We start from the raw sequence: 27,059 nt of genomic DNA, 5'->3' as shown, positions 1-27,059 counted from the left end.
GTTTTGCGTGATTGATCAGATATGGGCTTGTACCGAGAGATTGCTTGATGTTTCTGAGACCAAATTTCTCGGCCATTCATAGTCCAGGTTATAGGTCCCACGGGTGTAGAGCAGTTGGTCTAACAGTGCAGGGTCAAAGGTTGTCCTACAGAGGCAACTAATGCCTCTGTGTGTAGGTCTGCAGCAGACATGGAGGTGCAGCACAGCATAGCGAACACAGCAGGAGTATCTATTCACGCAAAGAAACAGAATTTTTAGGAACATGATATAACTGTTCATTTTCTGGATACATAACTATGAGTGTTGCAGTGGGCCCTTGGGCCACTACTTTTGCAGCACGGGGAGCCACATTGGGTGGATGTGTCACCCACACCTTTGCTCCAGGTTTCCATCCATCTGTAGACCCAAATCCTTGTATTCCTCTTTTAGTTAATTCACTTGGAGGTTGTCCTTGTGACACATTTGGAGTCAAGAGGGGAAGCACCAATAATTGTCCCACTCGTTCCCCAGACTCTACAGTTAGTACTGTGTCACTACCATTATATAATATAAATTTTATTTTTCTTGGTAATCTGGATCAATGACTCCTCCCAGTACATTAATACCTTTTGCTGCCAGTCCAGAGCGTCCTTTTAACAAACCAAAGGTATTTTTGGGAAATTGTACCCCTATCCCAGTAGGGACTATAGACTGCTTCCTAGGGGGCAATTGAATAGAATGAACAGTAGATAAATCCAATCCAGCCGCTTCGGCCGTGGCACGAAAAGGCGGTTTAGCAGACTGAGTCAGGGGCCAATAGGTTAAGGTCATAAGTTCATGGGTGGCGGCTGCCACTTCTGTAATCTTTGCTGGTAACAACCTTGACAGAGGAGTCTCATTAGGGCCTAGTGGCCTGTTATTTAACACATTTAGAGCAGTACTTAGATGGTTGTGCCACCCCTTTAATGAGCCATGACCAAGTTTCCTCAATTGTTGTTTAAGCAATCCGTTCATTCGTTCTATGAGGCCCGCAGCTTGGGGGTAATAAGGTATATGATAAATCCATTCTATATAATTTTCCTTGGTATAGGTTTGAATCAACTTACCTGTAAAGTGGGAACCGTTGTCACTCTGAATTTGCCTTGGTGTTCCATAATATAACTTGATTATATCTAATAATTTTATGGCACTCTGTTGAGTGGCCGCTTTAGTTGGTATAGCCAATAAATAACCAGAATATGTATCAACAGCAGTGCAGACATAAGTATATCCACAAGAATTTGGCAATGGTCCAATAAAATCTATTTGCCATGTATGGGCGGGAAATAATCCCTTTTGGATATGACCTTGGTAGGGGTGTGGAACTCCCCGTTTATTTAACTGTTGGCATAACTGACATTGTTGTACTGCAGTGGCAATATCATCATGGGTGATAAGGATTCCCCTTTGTTGTGCCCACCTGTATGAAGTTTGTTCTCCCAAGTGTTCACTCTTTTCGTGGATTCATTGTGCTAAGCCTGGGTTGTGTGTTGTATGACTTCGCACCAGCTGATCAGCGTAAGAGTTATATTTTTGTTCTGTAGAAATTACAGAACTGTGAGCATCAACATGAAATACAGTAACAATTGTATTTTGGCATCATAATCATATGTCCTTTTTTGTAATTTTTTTTTAAGTTAAAAAAACTTTAATTTCGGCAGAAGTTTATCAAAAATATCAAAAGATTTTAAAACACTTGGTCAAATAGGAAATAATGCCTAGTTATTTATTTAATCAAATTGATAACAGAAACAGTTGAAGGCAAACAGAGAGTTAAAACAGTCAAAAAACAAAAACAAAAACCTTAAGGGAGAGATTTCAGTCCTTTTGAACATAGGAAATTATTTTAACAAAACATAGGTGTTTTGTCTTTTACATAGAACACCTTTTAATCTCTATGTAAAGAGCAGACCAAAAGTTTAAGAAAATTACCTTTATAAGAGAGAAAGCCAAATTTTAATTTTTTATCAGCTTACTTTAGCCAACTTGATCATGTGTAAAACTCCTCAGGGCTTTACTTTTACAAACCTTCTGTCACTTATTTTTTACATTTAGAATTTGTCCTATGCCTTTTTTCTTTTCTTAGTACTTTAGGACAAATTTATTTTTCTTAACAAAATAAACATAAATATCTCTATTCTTTATACCTTCTTTATGGACAACATACTTTTTGCTTTTTTTGTATACAGACTTTCCAGAAATGTGTACTTTCTCATAGAAAATTCCTCAACATGCATATAACATGTTTATCAATAAATGTAAGCATCTTTCAGTTTTTTTTTTTTGAGATAAGAAACCATAGGCAGACAAATTTATGCTTAGTAACCAATTTTTAATGTTTTATCTTATGTGGAAACGACCCAGAGACTCAATAAATTTTTATCAACTTAATTTAGCAAAACTCTAAAGCTTCAAGTTACCAAAAAGATTTTGGAAGCTGTTTTTGAAATAACTTTGTCTTTTAGAAGTCTCTGCATATTAATTAAAGATTGCATTTCATCGTGAGAGGTTTTGCATCCTCTCTTTTAAGGGCGACCCTTAAGGTGAACTCATCAGAAACAGATTCTCCAGAATAGCTATTTCAATTTTAAATTACTTCAAAAGTTTACTTATTTTTACTTGTTTAATTTCAGATCAGGAATTCCGGGGGAGTTGAAGCCGGGAAGCTCAGCAAGAGAGGGGAGGGGAGCAGCAGATTCAGCTTAGGCTGCTGGCATGTTTAATTACTTAATTATTTTCTCTTAAAGAGGCAATACAGTATTCCTGATTTTGTTTAAAAACCTCAAAAGATTAAAATAGGCTTCCCACTAGTGGTTTAACTTTTTAGCTGGCTTTTTCCAATTGTATAAGCAAATACATCAGTTTTGGTAAATTGAAATTGCCCCATTTTGGTCATTTTTTCTCTCTGGAGTCTATGGAATATTGTGGCAATGTGGTGTTACAATAAAAAACTTATCTTCTTGGATATGGGCTCCTAGCTGAATATAGCCCATTTAGCCAAGAGGTGGCCCAGAGGGCTCTCCTTGGGGACAGATGGAACTTCCCCCCTTCAAAATTACAAACATACAGAACAGACAGTTAAATGGGATCCCAAACAGAACAGATAGATGCATCTAACAGATTCCGGGTAAAAGTCCTATAATTATTCCCACTCCAGTAGGGATAGCCCTGCCTCTTAAAGAGACAGGACTCCAGATGGAGGGGAAGGGAGTTGTTGGTGTAAGCAAAAACAAACAAATAGGCAAACAAATAATTCTAGAGCCTGTTTCCCTGTCATAAGAAAAATGTGCCCAGGGTCAGCGGTGCCAGGTCAGATGGAAAGCACTGGGAGCAGTCCCTAGGGCAAATCACCTAGGCAGCTGCTGGACTGTTTCCCAGGACATCCCACCCGGCCCAGGCCCACCGAGCCACGGACAAAGAGCCTCCCAGCTGGCTCGCCAAATTATTATTGGATACACATTTAGGCTCACTATTTGTCACTTAAGAGGGGCCAAATAAAACTAGAATGCCAGGCTCACGGCAAGGAAAGAGTTTCTATTTTGGGTGACATCAGCCGGGACTGTAAATTTGAAACTTCTTTTTTCAAGAGTACATTCTCCCTTGTATTTTATCCCTATCTTCCATAGCCCGACGATAAGCAGTCAATAAACATTAACCTCGCCGTGCCAGAAAAGAAACATTATCTCTTTTTTCCTACTGTCTGCAAAGTTTTGGTCACATCCAATGATTCATATCTTGCAGATGAACATCCCAAGATTCACATAATCCTGACCTATGAGCCCACTCCCCAGCCAGAGTGCAAAAGGGAGGGTCTTCCTATCCTGGGATCTCTTCCACCTTGGCTTCAGTTACCCTTTGTTTGAACAGGAAAGCCATCTCCTTAATCGAATCCTGCTCACAGCGCCAATTATGTTATGAGAGGTTCGGGGATTCGATCGGAGACGTAAAAGACACTTTCCACTCCAAACAAATGGACCGAAGGTATATTTTATTATATAGAGGATAGTAAAGGTGACAGTCTGCAAACAGATCTAAATAGGTCAAATATTAAGAGGGAAAAAACATCAGCCCGACTGGAAAGGGAAAACACCCACATCGGCTGAAGAGAAATGACACAAATCAACCAGAAAGAGAAACACCAGGTTGACCGAAAAGAGAACACATCAAATCAATTACTTCACATCAAATCAATTACTTCACATCAAATCAGTTACTCACAACATCCACGCCCCACTGCCGGGAGAGTCCTGTCAATCGACGCGGCTGGGCAAGGATCACACGTCCTGGGCAAGGTGTCCCTTCCACAGGTGGAACTCTCACCAGGGCTCAGTTTCCAGCAGTTTTTATACCATCAGTAATTTTCAGAGTAAGCAATTACAGAGTTTGCAGAGCAAGCATTTAGTGTTTCCATGCACAAATGGTTATCAGTGGCGTACGTGCACTGAGCCCCCTGGCTAACGTCCCAGCCCGGTAGTTGTGTACGTGCATTGTTCTCTTTGGTTATCGTCTCAGCCCGGCATAGATGGCCAGTCCATCCCGTGCTACGACGCTCCAAGAGCCTTGAAATGTTACAACTTGCAACTCCCTCCGTGAGAGAAAGGCCAGTTCCCGGGAAAAGGCCAGTTCCCACCACGCAGAAAGCAGCTTTTATATTTCTTTTTGTGCTGGTGGCTGTAGGTCAATGGAGCGGCCAAACATGGCTGTACTCATGTCAAGACAGGGGGAGTCACGGAGAGGGCTGATGGAGAAATCAGAGCTGTCGGTGGATTGAGGTCCTCATGAGTTGGGGGATTTAAAACAAGCAATCCGAAAATAAAAGAGGTTCTGGATAAGAAGTGTTGAAGGCAGAGGAGTTACCTGTGATGATGACTTGATCTAAGATGTGAGGGTGGGAATGATGACTTAACTAGAGTGGAAGAGGAGGTGGAGGTACTGAAGTCACCCAGGGTGGAGGCATAGCTTGGGGCAGGGAGGAAGACTATAAGCCAGGTGCCAGGAGAGGACTGTACAACTAATGCATTGTGTGTGTGTGTGTGTGTGTGTGTGTGTGTGTGTGTGTGTGTGTGTTTTAAATCAAGACTTTGGAGGAATATGGCCTGAAAGTGGCCAGGCTAGGAGGAGGAGGGTGTGAGGAGGGGGAGCCGTGGACAATGAGGTAGTACCTTCATTTCTTCCTTTGTTGCTGTTTGGTTTATGTAATCATTGCATCCAAGTAGGGATTGAGTTTGTAAAATAAATTATTCAGATATTAAATACATCATTTTCTAGACTTTTGTTCACATTAACTCTGAAGTTTCATTTTCGTGTCTCTCCCCCTGTCAACTCAGAATAATATAAGACAATAGCTGGATAATCTGTAACCTCAGCCTGATATTGAACAATAGCTATAATACACGAGTGTAATTGAAAAATTAAAGTAGGAAAAGTCTAATAACAAAAACCTTCATGAACACTTTCCTAGTAAATGCATACAAAATAAGATGTTGTTAGTATAGAAATAAATTATTGCTAAGGCACTAAATTGCAAGGCATCACTAGAATATAAGCATTGACCTAAATTAGTGAATCTTCTTCATGTTTTAGAGTTCTTATGGTGTGTTTAAAAGCTACGGTTAAATGGAGATTCAGTCTACCATGTTTGAAATAACTCTCTATTAAATATGCAGATTCAAAAACCAATATCTGATACATGTGGTTGTAAAGTGTTCTTGCCCAGATTTCTCAAATGTACATTTATTTTTGAATATTTAAAGGCCAGTCAGTGGATTTTAAAATTGTACTTGTTTACTGTTCCATTGTCTTAAAAATCCTGGCAATAACTAGAGATTAACTAGAGAATAGTTTGGAGATTAAGTTGATGTTTTGTAGAATAGGAAAAAATCTTTTGTAGTTTTTGTCATTAGTTATTTTATTCATAGGATATAAAAGAAAATATTCAGTTCACTTGGAAGAAGTCCTTATTAACTTGTGATTGAAGAGTCAAAGAATGCGTACGTGTGTAGAGTGATACCAAGGGGTGTTCACTCTTTATTCTGCCTCCATATGAACTTACTAAAGTGAAATACTTTTCTTGATTTCTTTTCTCTTTCACTCTGCGTTGTGAACTCCTCCTACCTCCCAAATTGTGGAGGTTTGAGATACTGGTTGACAGACATTTTGCAGCAATCCATATGCTTTCCGTGCTGCTCCTGGGGATCAATAGAAGGTCAACCTGGGATCAAGCATAACTGTACATCAGACGTTTTTAATCTGAGGGCCATGGACTGCCGTTGGGGGGTCCTCCGAGCCCTTTGAAGTAATATGCAAAATCACTTGTGTATGTGAAGTTTTCATTTGGTTGTTACTAAATGATTCACCAACAATAATCGACCATGGACAGACAATTCACAAAGAGATTCTTTTTTTTTTTTTTTTTTTTTGTGAGGAAGATCAGCCCTGAGCTAACATCCATGCTAATCCTCCTCTTTTTGCTGAGGAAGAACGCCTCTGAGTTAACATCTATTGTCAATCGTCCTCCTTTTTTTTTCCCCCCAAAGCCCCAGTGGATAGTTGTATGTCATAGTTGCAACATCCTTCTAGCTGCTGTCTGTGGAATGCGGCCTCAGCATGGTGGGAGAAGCGGTGCGTCGGTGTGCACCCGGGATCCAAACCCGGGCCGCCAGTAGCGGAGCGCGCGCACTTAACCACTAAGCCATGGGGCCGGCCCATAAAGAGATTCTTTACACAGAGATAATCGAAGGTTGATTAAATAACCTCTTCTCTCCATCTTATAAAATGTCAGAGTTGATGTAAGAATTTCAAAAAGGTTTTTGTTTCCCTAGTTGATTTAAAGTGCTTTTGAGGGGTCCGGCCCCTTGGCATAGTGGTTAAGTCCTGTGTGCTCTGCTTTGGCGGCCCGGGGTTCACAGCTTCGGATCCTGGGCGCGGACCTACACCACTCATCAAGCCATGCTGGGTGGCATCCCACATACAAAATAGAGGAAGTTTGGCACAGATGTTAGCTCAGGGCGAATCTTCCTCACCAAAAAATAAATAAAGTGCTTTTGAGAAAAATTCCAAATATATAATTTAATTTTCTCAAATGGAAAATAAGCTAAATATACTTTTATTTTAACACTGTTCTTCATCAACTCTTATTTAATTCCTCCATTTGATTTATTCAGCTGTGCAAAATAGATACCATTTTCTGTTTCACAATGGTTATCCAATTAAATTCATGACAGTTGAAAAGTAATCATGATTGAAAACAGCATGGACCTATTTTGGTGTCAGCAATAGTGCCTCCATACCATGTCAGCATCACTATTGCTGAATTAATTGTTTTTCTTTGTTTTTAAGTGAAGGCCTGATCAGGATGACAATAAAAATAGTTAATTTTTATTAATACTTAACCATGTGCCAGAAGCTCTGATAAGAAATTACCATGTTTTATTTCATTTAAACCTCATATTAATGCTATAAGGGGGATACTGTTGTTACCCCATTTTATGGATGAAGAAATGGAGGCCTAGGAAAGTTGCGAAGGTTGCACAGGGCCACATGGCTAGTAAGTGGCAGAGCCAGTGTTCCAACCCCAGAGCTGTACAGTAATGCACCAACCTCTCTTGACATGAGAGGCGGTGTAATATGTAAGGAGGTCCAGAAGGCAAGGAGGCAGAAAGTGAGGTTTAGTCCCGTGAACGCTTCTCAACTTCAATTCATTCAACCACAGTGTGAAGGGGGAAAAAGTTCCTGGCTTGGCTTCCCTATGGGGTATTTTAGAAGAGTCAAATGAAAAACCTATGAAGGCTGTGAAAGCGCTCTGTGCTGTGCCACTTGGGGGTTATCCATCCAGACCCAATTGGTTTCTGTCTGGTCCTTAGTTGGCTGGAGTTAAGGGTTCCCTTCTTCTGGTCCTTGGGGAGTTCTCCTCTGCCAAAGTGGGGTGTGGAGTGCATAGCCCAGGCCCGTGTAGGGTGAACTGGGCTTCTTGGGGCTGCAGGACATCACTAGGAAGAAATCTGGTCTCCTTGAGTCTTTAAAGCTCATTATCTGTTGACTTTAATTCAATGAAGTATTTATTTCTTTGCATTTATATTATTTTAATTTTAGTAGTTAGGTTTCGTTTCAGTATATTTAAGACTTAACGCTTTTTGTCTTAGCTGAAAAGTAAGATGTTAAAAGTCTGTTCCTCTGATTTAAAGTAATTAGAACATTGAAAATGTTTACTTTTGATAAAGGAACGAGAGAAAAGAAAGCATGAGAGAATTCTGAGTGACGAACTTGTAGCTGCTGTGACATACCTCAACCAGTTTTTGCCTCCTGAGCACACTATTATTTATATTCCTTGGGATATGGCCAAGTACACCAAAAGGTGAATAGATATTTGTATGTCTGGTTATGATATTTTCCTTTTCTTGTGATGTAAAATAGCAGGAAGTTGATCTCTATGGTAAAGGAAATGTTACTCTTTTAATTTTCTTTATGAGCCTGCTGAGGGGCTGTTTTGTTGCTGGTATGTAATTTGAGTGCTTAAATTAGTTGACCAAACTCTTTTTTTGCCCACTAGTTATACCATTTGCAAACTCCCTTAGAAGTATCTAGTCATTTCAGAACATCTCTACTCCACTACTTGTCCTTAAAGGCATTAGTTTCACCTTGTTCTATTTCATTCTCTCTCCCTGTTTAATCACTTTCCCAGACACCACTTCCAGATTATCTCCCTCGTGGATGAACTCCTGACTGTTTATAGTAAATCCAGACTCCTTAGTGAATGTTGAAGCCCCATCACCTGGTTGGTTCCAGAATGTAATAACTTTTTCTTTATTCCCGGGGCTATTCTGTTCCTGAAAAACTAAACTTCATGCTCCTTCCCTAATGTAACAGCCAGGGTCCCATTCCTGAGCCTTTGTGCCTATTATTCATCACCCAGCCTCCCCGGGGTGCTTTCCTACCTCTCTTTCACCTGTGCAGTATGATTCAAAACTAATCTTCTCCAAGGAACTTTCTTTCAGTGACCTTGCATTCTCTTTTTACTCACTTATTAGGCATAATACAAACGCTAGGTTTATTTTGAAGTCTCATTTTTTTTTTTTTAATGATACTGTATTGTTTTGCACTTAACTCATGCTTCCTTCTAACTCATTTTGTTTAGTTAGATATACACACGCACACACGCATGCACACACATGCATACACTTTCCCGGAGTATAAGCCTGATTACAGGTTGTACCATTCATATTAATGTATTTTCCAGTGTTTCCTTCCGGTGCCACCTGCACTGTGCATTGTGCTCTCTTCTCAGTTGTTTTATGAATGCATATTGACTTGACTCTTGAGGAGTGAAAGGCTTTGGGAAAAGCTCTTGCAGGGTTGTAATGTGCCAAGCTTAACACTTGCCGTTAGTTGATGTTAAGTTACAGGCCCTTCATGTCTTTTTGTACCAAATCTTGCTAATTATTGAGTACACGTGTTCTAGAAATTAATTGTTACAGTGTTCCTATTGAGTACATACCAGAGATTTTTAAAATTAAATCCCTGAATATCATTGCTATAGACCTTGTTTGCTTTAGATATAAGGATAAGTATGTATTAAAATTAACTTGAGTTTTCACTTTTCTCATTCTTCCTCCTCTCCTCAGCAAGCTCTGTAATGTTCTTGATCGACTGAACGTGATTGCAGAAAGTGTAGTGAAGAAAACAGGTTTCTTTGTGAACCGCCCTGATTCTTACTGTAGCATTTTGCGGCCAGACGAAAAGTATGTATGGGGTTTAAAAACTTAAAATAAATCAAGAATTTTGCTTTTATGGATAAAAATATTCTAAATATAAGTAGTTTGTTTTACTTGGATGATGGATCAAGTTGTTCCTTGGGGAGACAAGACAAGCTGCTCATGTGACTGTGGAAAGACCATTCACTGTGGGCGTGGAATTTCCTTCAGTGGTTATATACCTTGAGATGGAAGCCACGGAATCTTTATCTCTTGTTTCATGGAGTAAACATTACATAAAATATTTTCTGTGAAGTAAAATTTTCTGCAATGAATTCTATTTTTTCAGTATTAAATAGGAGCAGGAGAATTTCTGATTGACTAAATACTAACATTTTTATGAAAATAATATTTATCATTCTATTCTAATTACACAAATCTTTCTTCATTACTACTTTGTGAGCTTCTTCAGATCGAGGATCTGTGTTTTATTTGTCTTTTAAGGAACCAATATTATGTTTTTCTAGCATTTTATTTTCAGTTAACAAGTTAACTGTAATGGTAAAAAATGCAAAAAGCAACAACAACCAACTACTAGTGTGTATATCTTTGGAAGACATCCTTTTGTTATAGTTTGAATTTTAGGGCATCCTTGGCGAGAGGCCGGAAGACCACTCCCAGGCTCAATGACTCACTAGGAGAACTCAGAGGACTCAGTATATTGTCGTACTTACGGCCATGATTTATTGCGGTCAGAGGATGCAAAGCAAAATCACCAAGGGAAAAGGCACACAGGGCAAAGTCTAGAGGAAATCAGGAGCAAGCTTCCAGAGTCCTCTCCTCGTGGAGTCACACAGAACATGCTTAATTCCGCCAGCAACTTGTTGTGACAGCAGGAGTGAGATGTTGCCAACCAGGGAGATTATTAGAGACTCAGTGCCAGGGTTCCTTATTGGAGGCTGGTCCCATAGACAGCCTCTGCCTGGCATATACCAAAATTCCAGACTCCCAGAAGGAAAGAAGATGTCAGCAAAACCCTATTGTTTCTACAGACAGTTTAGGCACAGGGAGCCCACTTGACTGTTCTGGGAATGGTGGGAACCCAAGTTCCCAGATGCCAGCCAAGGGCCCACCTTGTAAGCAGACCTTTCTGAGGAAAGCTGACAGGCCTACTATGTTAACTCTTATCTGCACTGCACCCTCTTTTAAATAATTAAAATATTATTGTCATTATATAGTACTTAGAGCATATCTCCATGCATTCCTTAGCACATAGAGAAAATAAGTAGGAAGGAAAATAATAAGGATGTCTGCAGAAGCAACCAAAGGAACGTAACAAAGCTCTATGAAGCAAAGCTGGAGGGGGTGGAGATTCCTAATGTTGAGGGGAGAAGGGTGAAGCTTGGAAGACTTTATTAGAAGGATGCCCTGCAGTTATTATTCGTGTCTGTTGAGACCAAACAGGAAATGGGCTTAAATTAAAGCAAGAGGGATTTTGGTTGAACCTGGGTGACAAAATGCCAGAGTGTGGGGCCCCGGGGCAAGATAAGATATTCCTTTTCTGGTTCTCTGTGAGGAGAGCATGGATAGCATACATCCTGGTTCTTTGCATATTCACTTACCTAAAAGAATGAAAGTAAGCAGAATCAGCTGATTATTCAGGTGCATTCAGCTCTGTTACTTTAATTCTTTGATTCTTAATAAAGAGCTAGTATCAAAAATGAATATAGATTATGCTATTAAAATTATTTTTTAAAGCTTGTATTTTTAAACACAGGTGGAATGAACTAGGAGGATGTGTGATTCCCACTGGTCGCCTGCAGGTATAGACGACATTATGTTAATAATGAATAGAATCTGTGTCCACAGCATATGATGTTGTCTGAAAGCAACCATGGAGAGAGATACTTCTTAATTAATGCAAAATTATTACTCATGTGAGAATGATTTTTAAAAGCCTTACTGCTAGTGTTTAACTCTTACAAAGGATGTGCAGCTAAAATAATAATGGCCCACAGACTTTTTTCTGTATAAATTTTATTATCAGAAATAGAAACATAGAAATGTGAAAAGACTAAATTAGAATGACTTTGGAAAATAAGCCAGGTACAGTCACTGTGTATATTAATTATGCTTTAAGAATGATATGGCCTCAACCACTGAATATTTGGTTTGGATGATAAAGGAGATGTATCAGAAAAAAAGCACATATTTTACTAATTGGCACATGTGGACAACGTTAGCTATTTGTTTTATCTTGTTAAACTAAGCAAGAAAATTCAAATGTAAACTAGAAGGTGTAACGATGCTGTTGCATCAATATGAAGTGAGCAGCAAGTATAACCTTTTATAATTTAAGAAATGTTCTTCATTATTTGTTCAGGAATAATACCCTGCCTACAGCTTTTCTTCTACTTCTTGAAAAGAAGTCTAAAGTAGGATGGAAGTAGTTTTGGGACTGAATAATGATGGAGAGTCTTAAGGTGTTTCTTTTTAGACTGGTGTTCTTCGAACCAACTGTGTGGACTGTTTAGATCGCACCAACACGGCACAGTTTATGGTGGGAAAGTGTGCTCTGGCTTATCAGCTGTATTCCTTGGGATTGATTGACAAACCTAATCTCCAGTTTGATACAGATGCAGTTAGGTAAGCCTGATTTTCTGCCTTTTGATTGCCGGTAATGACAGAAAGCAAACTTGCTTAATAATAAGGACTTTTATGAACTAATTTCTACTTTTAGCTTCTCAAAAATTATGTTGCTAAAAGACATTGTTAAAATTGTTTCTGTAGTAAATATTTCTATTAAAAACTTGTGTATTGTTCTGTATGATCTCACTCATATGTGGAGTATAAACCAACACATGGACAGAGAAAACTGGACTGTGGTTACCAGGGGCAGTGGGGGTGGGGGGTGGGCACAAGGGGTGAAGGGAGTCATATATATGGTGATGGACAAACAAAAATGTACAACCCAAAATTTCACAATGTTAGAAACCATTAAAACATCAATTAAAAAAAAAAAAAAAACTTGTGTATTGTTGCCATGATTTTGTTTTGTTTTGTTTTTATTGTGAAATTTCTGTTGTACCTTATTGTTTATCAGTCACCATATAAGTGCATCCCTGATTTTGGTTTCCTTGTTTGTGTTAATTATCAATAAACATGTTCTTTAGATGAATCTAAAGTGCTTTAAATAAACCCACACTAGTGGATTTTTTTAAAATGCAAATCCAGACTGCTTTAGGAAAAAAAACGTAATATGCTTTTAAACATTTTGAAATAAAAATGTAAGACACGTAAAAGATTGATTCTTCATTCAAAGTTACTGTTTTTTCACTGTCCCTTGAGTCCGTGGCATTAGATGAAGTACTGTTTCTTGAAAACACAACGATAGCTGTTATTGGACGTTTGAGACCGTCGTAAAGGCTCTGTCGAGGAAAGTGATTAGCTTACAAGTGGCCAGATCCACAGATATCACTGCACTGAGAATCTGAACAGGCACTTGAAGAAACACAAGTTTCAAACATGTATTTCTAGGAAAGAATGTGGTTTATCTGTCTGTGACAAAAGCATGTCCTTTTTTTCAAAAGCACTTTAGAGAGAACAGAAAATTCTGTCATAGGAGGTAAATTGATCTGATAGGCTGCAGAAAGTTAGGAGTCTTTTAATGAGGTTAGAACCAGCTTGGTCTGGCTTTGGTGGGTTATGTTTTTCATGCCCCTGCTTCCTTCTTAGGTTTTCCTGTGACTTTGTTGCTTATTACACTATTACTATAAAATATAATGCATTTTGCATTTGCATTTACCTTCAAGATGTTGAAGAGTCTACTTGAAAGGAAAGGCTCAGAGGAATTCATCAAGTAAAAGAGTTGTTTTGAGTCTGTGGCTAAGTGAATAAAGTGTAACACTTTTGGTAAAATTCTTTAGTGTTTGTTTTTCTTTGGCTTAGGTTATTTGAGGAACTCTATGAAGACCATGGGGATACGCTGTCACTTCAGTATGGTGGTTCTCAGCTTGTTCATCGTGTAAAAACCTACAGAAAGATAGCGCCGTGGACCCAGCACTCCAAAGACATCATGCAGACCCTGTCTAGATATTACAGCAATGCTTTTTCAGGTAATTCTGGAGTAATTGGCATTTCTAAGACTTATTCTGATGTACTTTTTTCCTCTTACACACTTTTTGTTTAGCTACTTGTGTAAGTAAAATCAAATTAAATATTTTAAAAGTTTAAATAAAACAGAGACTGTCACTTAGAAAGTGCTCAATAAATATTTGTTCAATAAATGAATGAATAAACTTTTTATTTTAAATAGGGCACTTCTGCATTTTGCCACCCATAATTGGAGCTTTTACACAATTCAAAATACCTTGATTCCTTGGCTTCTGTCTCCTTCTGTATTTCTGCTTGCAATACATAGATAAATTTGTTTGAGAGTGTTGAGTAGTTATTTTTAAATAGAGTTTACAGTCTTGACAATTGTCTAAGAATGTAAATATCACTGATTTTTTAAAATGTCAGCTAGAAATTAATAGTAACATTAACACTGAATTATACTCCTCTTATTTTATGACTTGTGAATACTAAAAGTAATGAGGTTAAAATGGCACTTTCCCTGCCTCCATTCTGATGGAATTTCCAACACAATAAATATCACAGACCAAAGTGACTCTGAGACAAATACCCATGCACAGAATTTACAAAGGAAGTCTTAGTGACTAATTCCGTGAGTCTTGGGCCCTTGAACCAGATCAAGGATAAAAAAGTTTACAGAATGTGGAGAAGAAAGATTGGTAAAGAGATTCTTTGGAGTGACCTATTGCCATCAGTGACTATCACCCACCCCTACTCCTTCACCTCAAGCCAAGAATGGGCTTCAGCAGGACTCTGGGCAAGCTTGATATAGTGTCCTACTGTAGGAGGACCCCGTGGAGCTGTTGGCTTTGGACTGTTGTGTAGTAAAGCGGAAGCAGAGGGGCGGGCTGAGGAGAGGGCTGCCATGTTGAGAATGGCCTGCACCCATAAAGTCAGTTGGGCAGAGGATCCTGAGTGTTTACTGGTGACCAGATGTAGGCCTCATGGGGGAGGGTGCCAGCGTGGGGTTGGCCTAGACCCTGGCCAGAGGGACCCTAGCAGCGGGAAATAGGAGGTGATCATTGGATTCTTGAGGAAGGAGTTGCAAGAAACTGCCCAGTGTGAAAGGATATATGTGCCCATCAAAGAAACTGCAAGAGAGTCCCCAGTGATGAGAACCTCTGAAGCATTCATGAAAACATCCAGAAGAGTCAGCTTTCAGCATTTTCAATGCCCAGAGAGAATGCAAAGCCAGATTGCTATGCTACTCTTCAAATGTATTAGTTTTCTATGCTGTGAACTAATTACTAAAAACTTAGCAGCTTAAAACAACACATATTCATTATCTCATGATTTCTGTGGGTCAGAATTCCAGGCACAGCTTAGCTGGGTTCTCTGCATAGTGTCTCACAAAGCTGTAATCAAGATGTCAGCCAGGCTGTGATATCATCTGGAGGCCTGACTAGGGAAGGATCTACTTCCCCACTCATGTGTCAGTTGGTGGAATTCAACTCCTTGAAGTTCCTTGTGGACTTGTTCCTTGTAGGACTCATAGTAGCTTGCTTCTTCATAGCCAGCAAGGGAAAGAGAGTCTCTAGAATGAGACTGCTAGCAAGACAAAAATCTTACATAACATAATGTAATCATGGGAGTGACATCCCATCACTTTGCCATATCCTGTTACTCAGAAGCAAATCATTGGTCCCATCCACACACACGGGAAATCTGTATCCATTTCTTAGGGCTGCTGTAGCAAAATAGCACACACTAGGTGACTTAAAACAATAGAAACTTATTATCTCACAGTTCTGGAAGCTAGAAGTTCAAAATCAAGTCATCAGCAGGGCCAGGCTCCCTCTGAAACCCGTAGGGGAGAATCTTTACTTGCTTCTTCGTAGCTTCTGGTAGTTTGCCAACAATTCTTGGTGTTCCTTGGCTTGCAAGTGCAGCACTTCAGTCTCTGCTTCCATTGTCACATGGCCTTTTTCTGTCATGTGTCTATGTCTGTTACACCAAATTCCCTCTTCCCATAAGGACACCAATCATATTGGATTAGGGTCTACCCTAATCTTCCTAACTTGATTATATCTGCGAAAGACTGTATTTCCAAATAAGATTACATAAATGGGGATTAATGTAGGGGATATTACACTAAGGTGTGAATACCAGGAGCTGGGTAGCATGGGGCCACTTTGGAGTCGACCACATCGACTAAGACCTTCTCTGTTCACATGCGATGGAGGAGTCAGAAACTGGTTGGCCTGGTGGGTATGGGAGGGAAGTGCAAGACCGACCTAGAGGTCCTGCATGGTCTGGCCCTGCCTACCTTGCCATCCTGCCTTCACACCATTCCCATCCTCCATCACTGCTCTCCAGGCATCCTGACCTTCTCAGAGTTTCCTGAATAAGCTAGGCTTCTTCTGCCACAGGCTCTTGTTCCACCCACTGGAACACACGACTGCAGCCTTCCCCCTAGGTAATTCCTAGCCCGCCTTTAAGGCTCACTCTTCTTTCACTTCCCTAAGGAAGGTCCTCCAGTTTTTGTTCTTGTGGCATTCTGTACCTTTGTAGCACTTGGCACAGTTGCACTTAAATCATTAACTATGCAATCAGTTGTGTTGTGTGTCCCCTCCCCACACCCCACCATGAGACCCAAGAGCTTCCTGAGCAGCTCGTTCACGATGATGTCCCTAATGCCTTGCTTATGGCACACTAAATATTTGTGGAATGAATTAATAAATATATGAGTTAATTTATTACCTATGCCCCCCCCAACTCCCCCATTTCCCTGAATTAAAAAATTAGTAAATCTAACTATGTCAGCTTAATAACATGCAGCCTATCAGTAATGCTCTTGGGCTGCTCAGATCATTTCTTTTGAATTCACTGAGAATTATGCCCATTGTACTACTCTGGGTAAGATCAATGTATAATATAAATCAGAGTCCACTATAGACCTTAAGAGTATTTAGACATTCCTCTGTATGTATGACTCCTTGAACTATATTTAGGAATTAAAAATCAAAGTATATTAATCTGAACAAAATTGAGTTAGGAAAATAGAATTTAGAAATTCAGGCCAGTGGCATAAGTTTAAATTCTAGATTTCTAAAGCAAAAATATTAAAATATTCCCATCATCCTTTATTATACCTACTACTATGGTTCCCAGTGAAGATATTAATATGTATTAATGTCTTCCAGTTGACTGCAGCACATGTTGCAAGTAATTAATTATTATCAATAGCTAAAAACACTAAAAATAGCAAATAGTTTCACTTGTTTTTATGAATTGGAACAGTTCTAAGGTTATCTCTCTACAGGCATTCTCACTGGTGTGCTTCATTGTTGTACTAGTCTCCTATGGCTTCTGTAACAAGGTACCGCAAGCTGAGTGGCTTAATACAACAGAAATGTATTGTTTCACAGTTCTGGAAGCTAGAAGTCAGGAATCAAGGTGTCAGCAGGGTGGTGCTCCCTCTGAAGGCTCCAGGGGGGGATCCTTACTTGCCTCTTAGCTTCTGATGGTTTTTTGGTGATCCTTGGCCTGCAACTGCAGTACTTTAATTTCTGCCTCTGGTGTCACGTGACATTCTCCCCTCGCGTCACATCTTCATGGTGTTCTCCTCCCTGTGTGTCTCTCTCTTCTTATAAACACACCAGTTTTATTGGATTAAGGGCCCGCCCTACTCCAGTGTGACTGCATCTTAACCTTATTATATCTGCAAAGACTTGATTTCCAAATAAGGTTATATTCCCAGGTATTGGGGCTTAAGACTTCAACGTTATGTTTTTGGGGGACACAATTCAACTTATAACAGTTGTGTAAGTTGTGTGCCAACAAGAACAGATCCCTCGGGGTGTGTGTTACCATGAAAAAGGTTTAAAACTGTCCTGATGGAAAGCATCATCCACTCTTTTGCCCTTCTCCTGTCATTGCTGTCCCTGTAATGGGAGTCATTATTGACACTTAAGGACCACGTAATGTGTTTTTCAATACGACTAGAGGACAGAGAGAATGAATGTGTAGCTGTACATGATTAAGAGGGAAAGGTGAACTATTAAAAGATAGAAGATGGTCATGAATAAGTAACGTGCACATAATGGAAAGGTAGAGCAAAATTATGCACAACTGAAAGAGGAACTACTATGAAAGGAATTATTTTATGAATAATGTGGCTAAAACAGACTTCTTTATTTTGAGAAGCATGGTGTCATTGGGGTGTACAACTTATTTTTAAATTATAATGGATGTTATATAATGATAATATATTTATAGAACCATTTTCTTTAAAGCACTCAAGATAACTTTGTAAAACTTAGTCTCCTCATGTTATTCCTCTGGAGTGGGCAGGAAGATACTTGAAATTAGGTTGTTAGGAATTTTATCCTTGGTTCCTATAGACAGATTGATGCTATATGGGCAACCCACCTGACCCCCTTTCAGGCTTATTTTAAAACTGTTCTTGAGGCTTCTTCACATATTAGCATGCTCTGGGGTTTGTCTCTAAGAAGTGTCTTTTGGTTTCTAACATTATATAACATTCTAACATTATATAGGCAATGGGAGGATGCCAACAAGGAAAGAATAGGTACCTACATACTCCCTTTGGATGTTAGAATGAACTTTATAATTATAATTCCCTTAAGGACCTTGTTAAGCTCTTTCTAATTTTTTTTTTCTTACATTTACATTTTGGTAAGCCTGAATTTTCTTTCTGAAGCTTGTTGAATTTAAATCCTATTATAAGAAAAAAAAAGATGGAATACCTACAGCAATGAATAGATCTGCTGCTGTATACATACATGCATGCATGCATACATACACACGTGTAATTTAAATGTAGTGAGCCTGTATGCATGCATTTTTAAAAAAAAAAAAGCTCACAGTGTAAAGACTTCCAAGCTCACCATGCACAAAAAGCAATGATTACAGAAAATAGGGTAGAGATGGCATCACCCAGCATATGATAATGCTATGAGGTAATGGAACCCTTACTTTTCCCTTCTGCTCACCGCCGAAAAAGGGACATGCAAGGGAGCCTGCTGATCACTTTTAGTTTCTCAAGCCTTCTAAGGTCATCCTTCTAACATCCAACATCCTTCTAAAATCTAGCATCCTGCTAACAGCAGGTTTAGAGTGAATAAGCTGTACTTGGCTATAGGATAAAGAATACAATTGGAAAAATGTTTTCTTTTAATAACATTTTAAATCACATTAATAACTCTGGTTAAAACCCAGCTATCCACCTCTCCTGCAACTAAAGCAGTTAAACATGGCAAGAGAAAAAGTTCCAACTTATTGCTCTCAGTTTAAACTGACTGCAGTTCTCCAGAGGACGCTCAACGCAGCCTGACAGTCCTACTACATTTCCCTGTATGTTCATCCTCCCACTCTCCAAAATGACCATCTCATACTTCGTCCTCTCTCCTTAAACCTGCAACAGCCCAATCTCAGCTCATGCCCCTGCTTCACTTCATTGAGAAAATAAGTCATTGGGGGTGAACTCCTTCTACCACCAAATGCAGAGCTTGTCCTTATCTGCACCCATAGTTTCTACCTTGTATTATATTACAGTGGTTGGCGCGCCCCTGCCCATCTTGGGCCACCCCCTCCACTGTGCTCTGAATCCCACCCCTTCTTGCTTTCCCCTATAATTATACGCTCACTGCTGTACATCATCATTTTCTCCCTTTCTACTGCCTCATTTCCATTAGCATAAAAGCACACCTTGGTGTTTTCCATTTGACGTTTCTTTCTATCCTTAATCCCACATCCCCCCCAGCTACCGTCCTATTTCTCTGTTCTCCTAAGCAAAACCTCCTGAGAGAGTTATCTGCGGGCCTGTTTCCTCTCTTGTATTGTGTTCTCTCCACCGGCTTCACTGGGCATCTGCCCTATCATGCCACTAAAACTGTGCTTGTGGAAATCGCCAACAGTCTCCACGTTGCCAAACCAGTGGCCCCTTTCCTTCCTCAGCCTCCCAGCAGCTTTTGTCACAGTTGCCCACTCCTTCTCTCTTGAAACTCACCTCCATGATATCTCACTGTCTCCCTGTTGACTTCTCCTGCCCTATTTCTAAACCCTCCTCTTCTCTTTCTACACTTTTGCCTTAGGGGTATCTCATCCAGCTTTTAAGTACCATGCATTTGACTCTCAAATCTATATCTCTAACCTTGACTTCACCACTCAAGGCTCATTTATCCAAATGCCTACTTAGCGTCTCCTCTCGAGTATTATGTTAGTTTTCTATAGGTGCTGTAACAAATTACCGCAAACTTAGTGGCGTAAAACAACACCCGTTTATTATCTCACAATTTCTTTTGCTTGGAAATCTGGGCACCACATTACTTAGCTATGTTCTCTGCTTAGACTCTCACAAGGCTGAAGTTAAAATGAAGGCAATGAAGTCAAATGAAATCAAAATGAAGTTAGAATGTTGGCCGACTTGGGCTCTTGTCTGGAAGCTTCCAGGATCATTCAGGTTGTTGGCAGAATCCCATGCAGTTATAGGACTGATGTCCCTGTGTCCTTGCTGGCTGTTGGCTGAAGGCCGTTCTTAGCCCCTAGAGGCTGCTTGCATTCCCTGCCTTGTGGCCCACTCCATCTTCAAAGGCAGCAATTCTTGTGCTTCAAATCTCTCTGCCTTCCCTTTCTGCCTTCTCTGCTACTTTCCTCTTCTGCCTTTAAAGGATTCATGTGATTACAGCAGGCCCACCCAGGTAATGGAGGATAATTTCCCTATCTTGAAGTCAGTGGTTAGCAACCTCAATTACATCTACAAAGTCCCTTTTGCCATGTAATATAAAATATTCATGGATACGACACTAGGGAGGAAAGGTCATGGGGGCCAAATTTCTCCCTCCCACAGATATCTAATAAGAATCTCAAACTAGTCATTTCTGAGACAGAAACTCTTGACTCCCTCTCAGCCCTGTTGCTCCCCCTCTTTTTTCCACCTCAGCACTTCATTGCTCAGTTCAGAAACCTAGGAATCATCCTTGATTCCTCTATTTTCCTTATCCCTCTCAGTCCCATCTATCAGCACATCTTATTGGCTCTACTTCCAGAATACATCCCCAGTCCTTCTGCTGTTTTCATCCTCACTGCTACCACGATAATGCAAACAAACTGGTACCTCTTACCTGAGCAACGCAGTGGCTCCTGAGTCATCTCTTTTCGTCCTCACTTCTGCTCTTGCTCTTCACAGCAACCAGAGTGATCTTTTCAAAACTTAAATGAGATCACATCACTCCCCTCTTTAAAAACCCTTCCCGGGCTTCCCATTGCACTTAAGCCAGAGTCAGTCTTGAATATGACAGGTTTCCCCCGCTCTCCGAAAGTTCCCTTTATACAACTTTGCTTTTATAAAGGGCCTACATTAGTACCTGTTTTCGCTAACCGAAAGAAATCCACAGAGGATTTTCACTTTTCCAAAAAAAGAGGAAAAGCGAAAATAGCATTCAGCGTTTGTTTTGCAGTGAGCCCTTCTGGAGGCAGTGCACACCCCAAGCAGGAGAGTTCCTAGTTCCTCCTCTAGGAACTAAGCATCTCCGCATCAAGCTACCAGAGCTTTGAACTGAGTCTCTGAGCATCCGTGCTGTATCTTGATTTATCTTGGTGGGTTGTTTTTTGGGGTCTGGGAATGCTCAAAAATTTTTCCCGTATAAATTAATGGTAATTGCTTTTTGGCTTTACACCATTTTGGCTTATGAAAGGTTTTATAGGAACACTCTACTTTCAGGTAGCAGGGGAAACCTGTACTCTATCCTTAGTGTGGGACATAACAGGTTCTTGGATGAATGAATGAATGGTGGTTTTTTTTCAATTATGAAAGTAATATATGTTAATTATAGCAAGTATGGAATAACTCACACATAAATCGTATAATCCTTACCTTCCAAAGATAGCTACTTGTTCATATTTAAGAGAACATGATTCGTCTAGTTTTACTATACACGTAGTTTATATTCTGCTTTTGCCCTTTTAGATAATGTGAGTAATCTTTATGACCTTAAATATTCTTCCAGAACATGATTTTTAGTAGCCTTGTGGCAGTCTGTCCTTTAGAAGCACTGTAATTGTTATGTGTTGTTATTGTGCATTTAGGTTTCTTTTAAACAAACATCTTTGAACGTACACTGTGCATATCTTTGATCTTTTCTTATGAAAATTCCAAAAGCATATTTATTAGATCAGAGAGTATAGTTATTTTCAGGGCCTTTTAAAATATATATATAGCCAAATTACCTTACAGAAAGGATATGGCAGTCAATGCTCCCTCAGCAGAGTATAGGAGAGCCCATTTTGAAAAGTATTTGCCAGTTTAATAGGTAGAAAATGGTATATTGCTTCAATTTGCCTTTGTTTGATAACTAGTAAATTTGAATTTTTGTATGTTCATTGTCTATTTCTGTTTCTTTTGAAAATTACATGTTTCTCTTTTTCTCTCAGGGTGATGATCTTTGTTTTTCTTACGTTTAATTGGCATTTATTTCAGTGTATAGTGTGAGGTAGGGATCTAATTTCACTGTCCCCTTCCTCCTAGTAGTTAAACTGTACTATTTATTGAATAATTTTCCTTTCCATTGCTGCTTTTAGAGGCCACTTTATCACAAACTTAATTTAGTATTAGAATAACAAGTATTCTAGTTTCAAAAGAAATTTTTTTGGCTAATTAAAGAGAATCATTATATTTAAGCCTGGTCTATTTAAATATAGTGCATAATAAAACTGGTTAGTGTTTAACTGTTTGGATGGAGTTTGAATGGTGCATATTCTTTTTTCCTTTAAAATGTGATTGAGTACAAAAGTAGGTAATCATTTTGCCCTCTTGTTATTCACAACTACAGAGAACCTGTTCTCTGTTAAGTTCTTGTCCATATCCAAAGTACTACTATCTTCCTGAGGGTGATTGCCTTATTTGCAGTCAGAAGTAGCAGGAAAAGATCCTCAGGCTCATTGGGGTTGGCCTTATAGTCCAAGCTTGGTAGGCAACTATAAACACCATAGATATATTTTAAGTTATAATAATAGCAATATATTCAAGAATACTTCATTATGATCCTTTGAAGGAATGTCCTTGATTTGGTTATGTTTCTCACATCTCACATTTTATACTTGCTGAAAATTAAAGGAAGCTACTATTAGGTTTAAAGGATGAAAGAAACTCCTTAAAAAAAGCTTCTCCAGAGAGTATTAAGATATTTTGAGGTACTACATAGTATGAATTAATAAGTACCATTAAGGCTATTCGAGAAGCATAAAGAATGTAATTATTATAAAAGCAGTATGTTAACTTTTGTATTGTGCAAAGAGGGTGCAAATTGGGGCGGTAACATTTGCCTCATTTAATAGTTGACGTTTTCTCTCAACAAATGGCGAAAAAGGCCCCAAGTATATTCAGCACGTAAACACATCCCTTTTCTGTATTACTCTTAGCCTGAAAGGTAAGTACTGTTTGAATGGAATGCTTCCTGTCAAAATACTAAAAACTAGAATACATGTCTGATGTACCATATTTCATTTATTGCTGTTGCCAAAATGACCAAATATCCCAATGAGAACAGTGTGGCTAATTTCAGATATATCTGTGTTCACTATAGCTGTTGAAAGAAAATTGATTTTATGATAACGTTACCTTGTTTCAAAAGGAGTCATTTCTACTGTGCTATCTTTTTAGTTCCATGCTCATTTCTCATTTTCAGAAAGAGCTTATTATTTATATTGTGGATGTCTGCCCCAAACTTGAATATATAGGGCTCTGAGACAAGAATGGAAAGAAGGAAATGAGGGAAAAAAATGAAGGATGCTAGGGAGGAAACAGTGCAGAATGAATGGAAAGGGTGGTTCATGAGACCACTTCAGGGCTTATCATCATTCTTACCAAAATATAATTAGAAAAGGAAGAGAAAATACACTATATAGATAGTAATTTTGGAGTGGTTGAATGGTCAGAATGAAGCTATTATCTGTGTGCTCACTCTGCCTTCATTATGAAACACAAAGCGAATGGTCTAGGCCCACAGCTGAGGGGGTCAGAAAATGCTGTAAACGTCGTCTGTGCTAAAGAAATGAAGGATATCTTTTCAAGGATTAAAAGTGGAAACTATGCAAACCAACTTGTTCAAGGTTGTGCAACAGAATATGGGTAAGAATTAGGTCTATGATGTTTCTGCTTGTCTTTCCAATAAAGCAAGGATGTATTTGTCTCAGGTAAACTAACAAATGGTGAGAATATGTTTTTATTCTAAAAATAAAATCACTATGGTATTATGGCAGTTCTTAAAGATTTTTGAGAGTCTCTCAAAATTTAAGAAGCAGTTTATGTTTGCTATCCTCTATATCATGAAAGGTATGGAGCGAAAAGAAAGCATTTTGAAGGAAGATTTCAATTCTGCTCAAAATCTTGGTGACTGTTTTAGATTTTGTGTATGTGTATGACTTTTGAAGCATAAATACTATTATTTGCAGAGGTTTGTTCTATGAAATCTCAGTTGTACCCTTATCCTCCTGAGAAAACATTCTCGTAAGTTGTATATGTCGGTAATGGATTTTCTGAAAGACATATTTTTGCTTTTTAGATGCTGATAGACAAGATTCCATCAATCTCTTCCTGGGAGTTTTCCACCCCACTGAAGGGAAACCTCATCTCTGGGAACTCCCAACAGATTTTTATTTGCATCATAAAAATACCATGAGACTTTTACCAACAAGAAGAAGGTATTTTTCTTCCTAGTCTACTGTGTAAATTCAATTTGATATTACTTTGAATATCAGATACTTTTCTTTTTGAGAAATAATCACATAGGCTAAAGTCATCAGTCTTACTGAGTTTGCGATGAGGAATTTAGGATTGTTGATGTCCTGATAGTAGGTTTGGGAAATTGTCATTAACAAGTGGTGTTTTGCATTTTCCATAAGATATAAAGTTTCAGAACTTCATCATTGAATGTAAGTTGTAGCTCCACTAACGCAAACTATCAACATCACTTTTGAGTGCCTTCCTACAAACATGGAACTCAAAAAAACTCTAACCTTTAAGGAGCCAATCTTTGGTTTTTCACGTGTGGTGTCTAAGCAGCATCACTTTGGAATCCCGATGTTCTTTCCTTCAGGAAGCACAACGAACTCTCAGTGACACTGGTAAAGACAGGAAACGAGAGCAGTGATTCTAGTGGCAGATACCACTCCTGTCACCCCTACCACTCAATTTGGGCTTTCTAAAGTCGTTCGCCAGTATAGGTTATTTTGAGGACAGTTAAATTGGTATTAGTATTCTCAGAAGAAATGAACTGTTTACCTGAGGTGTTTTAATAGGACGCCTTGTAGTGTGGGCCCCAGGGTCAGGTAGACTTGAGGTGGAATCTCTGCAGTTGTGTGACCTTGGGCTAGTTATTTAACCTCTCTAAGCCTCACTTTCCTCATCTGCAAAATGTAAATGATGGGACACCCCTCACAGAGTCATAGAGAGGATTTCGTGAGAAGACTCTTCCTTGTTTTTAATTGAGGAGTCGTGTACTGATATAATCAATTTTCCACATGAGCAAAAGTTTTCACATATACAAGGTTGGAGCCTGGTCCATTCTACTCAAAAGCCTATAATGTCAGGTTCTCTCATAATGCTCTTCTTTCTCAGCATCAGTTTGATAGAGCCCTTATTTTGTGCAACATTGCCTCCCAAACACTACAGGGGTCATTGCCAGTCTGTTAATTGTGTGAACAGACCGCAAACAACTGGTGAATTAGCAAGTGCTGATGTTACAGCTGTTACCAAATTCTGTGTTACTTCAGCAATATTTAAAACATTAGGGAAGAGTCAGAGTTTATATATTTCTCAAATTTGTTCTTAAAAGTCCATATTATTGGAATAACCAACTTAATGCTTAAGCTTACTTTCCCTATAAATGGAGCACTGCTGGTTTTTACGTTAAATTTAATATTAATAAATGATTGCATATGTGAATTTTTGCTGACAAAATATTTGGAACTAATTATGTTTATTTGGTGAGAGATGAATGGAAATGCCTATATTTAGCTTTGGCGATGCAATTGACTATGGGTAAATGTGGTTGATTTTCTGAAATTTTATGTTACCTTAAAGGATTGAAGCTATTAAGACACAACTTGGGAACAACCAAAACTCGATTTTGTACTGCAGAAATTAGCTAGAATATTACAAGCATAAATTAGACCACTTGCTCACCTTGAGTTACATAACCAGGGCAAGCAGTGTTGGAGCTTATTTGTGGGAATAAAAGGAAGCTGGTGTTACATCCCCATTTTCTGTAAAAAAAAGGAAACTGAGGTACAGAGAGAATGTGTCTTGACTGAGATTATTCAGCTAGTTAGATGACTCAGCAAGAATCAGCTACAAGCCCGCCACTGAAAATAAAGTTTTATCAAAGTAGATAATATGGCTCGCTCAGTTGATTTGGTCTCTTGTTTTCGTTTTTTTTTTCTCCAGAATATCAAAATTCCAAAAATTGGTTTATGGTATCAACAGTTGATACTGCTCATAAATAGTACTCGTAAATACTGTAAGATAAATTTCAGCATTTTGTTTTGGACTTTCTAGTGTCACCCGCCTATGCTGGTTATTTTGATGACAGTTAAATCAGTATTAGGAATCTCAGAGGAGATGAACGGTTTAGCTAGAGACGGTTTAGCCAGGACGAGAGCGTGGACTTCAGGCTCGGGTAGAGCTGCATTGGAATTTCTGCAACTGTGTGACCTTAAACCTGTTACTTAACCTCTGGAAATCTCATTTGCTCATCTATAAAACAGAGATGACTATGCACGCCTCACAGGGTCTTTCTAAGGATTAAATGAGAAAGTGTGTGGCAGGACTTAGTACTGGGTCTGACACAGAATGAACACAGTCCCGAAGCAGCCAGGCTCTGGAGAGACTGCCTCCAGTTAATATCTGTGTGATTGTGGAAAAGTCACATCGCTGCTCTAATTCTCAGTTTCCACATCAGTAACATACAGATAATAATAGTATCTAACTTGTAGGTTTTTCTGAGAATCAGAAAATATAAATGAGATAATATAAATGCTTATCACATTGTAAGTCCGATAGATGTTAGTACTGTTATTAATCTTGAAGACGATTATGTTCCCTAGTTGTAACATTTAATAAAAATCATACAGAATGGCCATAAAATCTGGAAGCTTAGGTAATATTATTTTATCACTTATTATAATGTAATACCAATAAACACTTATGTATTTGCTTGTGTTTCCAGACTTGGTGACCATCCTGTATTTTATACTGTG

General features: G+C 38.9%; 1 protein-coding gene across 2 annotated transcripts in view; it reads left to right on the top strand.

Moving 5' to 3' along the window:
• FIG4 (FIG4 phosphoinositide 5-phosphatase) overlaps positions 1-27,059 on the top strand; it is a 128,975-nt gene that overhangs the window by 42,393 nt on the left and 59,523 nt on the right. For both annotated transcript variants that reach the window (XR_009223544.1, XM_058566477.1), the window contains exons 11-16: positions 8,238-8,371; positions 9,639-9,755; positions 11,485-11,530; positions 12,205-12,353; positions 13,656-13,822; positions 24,365-24,503. Coding sequence is in view for 1 of the 2 variants with exons in the window: in XM_058566477.1 (XP_058422460.1) it covers positions 8,238-8,371; positions 9,639-9,755; positions 11,485-11,530; positions 12,205-12,353; positions 13,656-13,822; positions 24,365-24,503 (752 nt within the window). In the remaining variant the exon portion in view is untranslated. The remainder of the gene's footprint in view (positions 1-8,237; positions 8,372-9,638; positions 9,756-11,484; positions 11,531-12,204; positions 12,354-13,655; positions 13,823-24,364; positions 24,504-27,059) is intronic.

The sequence above is a fragment of the Diceros bicornis genome, chromosome 23 (assembly GCF_020826845.1).
Source record: "Diceros bicornis minor isolate mBicDic1 chromosome 23, mDicBic1.mat.cur, whole genome shotgun sequence".
NCBI lineage: Eukaryota > Metazoa > Chordata > Mammalia > Perissodactyla > Rhinocerotidae > Diceros > Diceros bicornis.
Note: the sequence above shows the minus strand (reverse complement) of the source record. Positions and strands in the feature narration are given on the sequence as shown.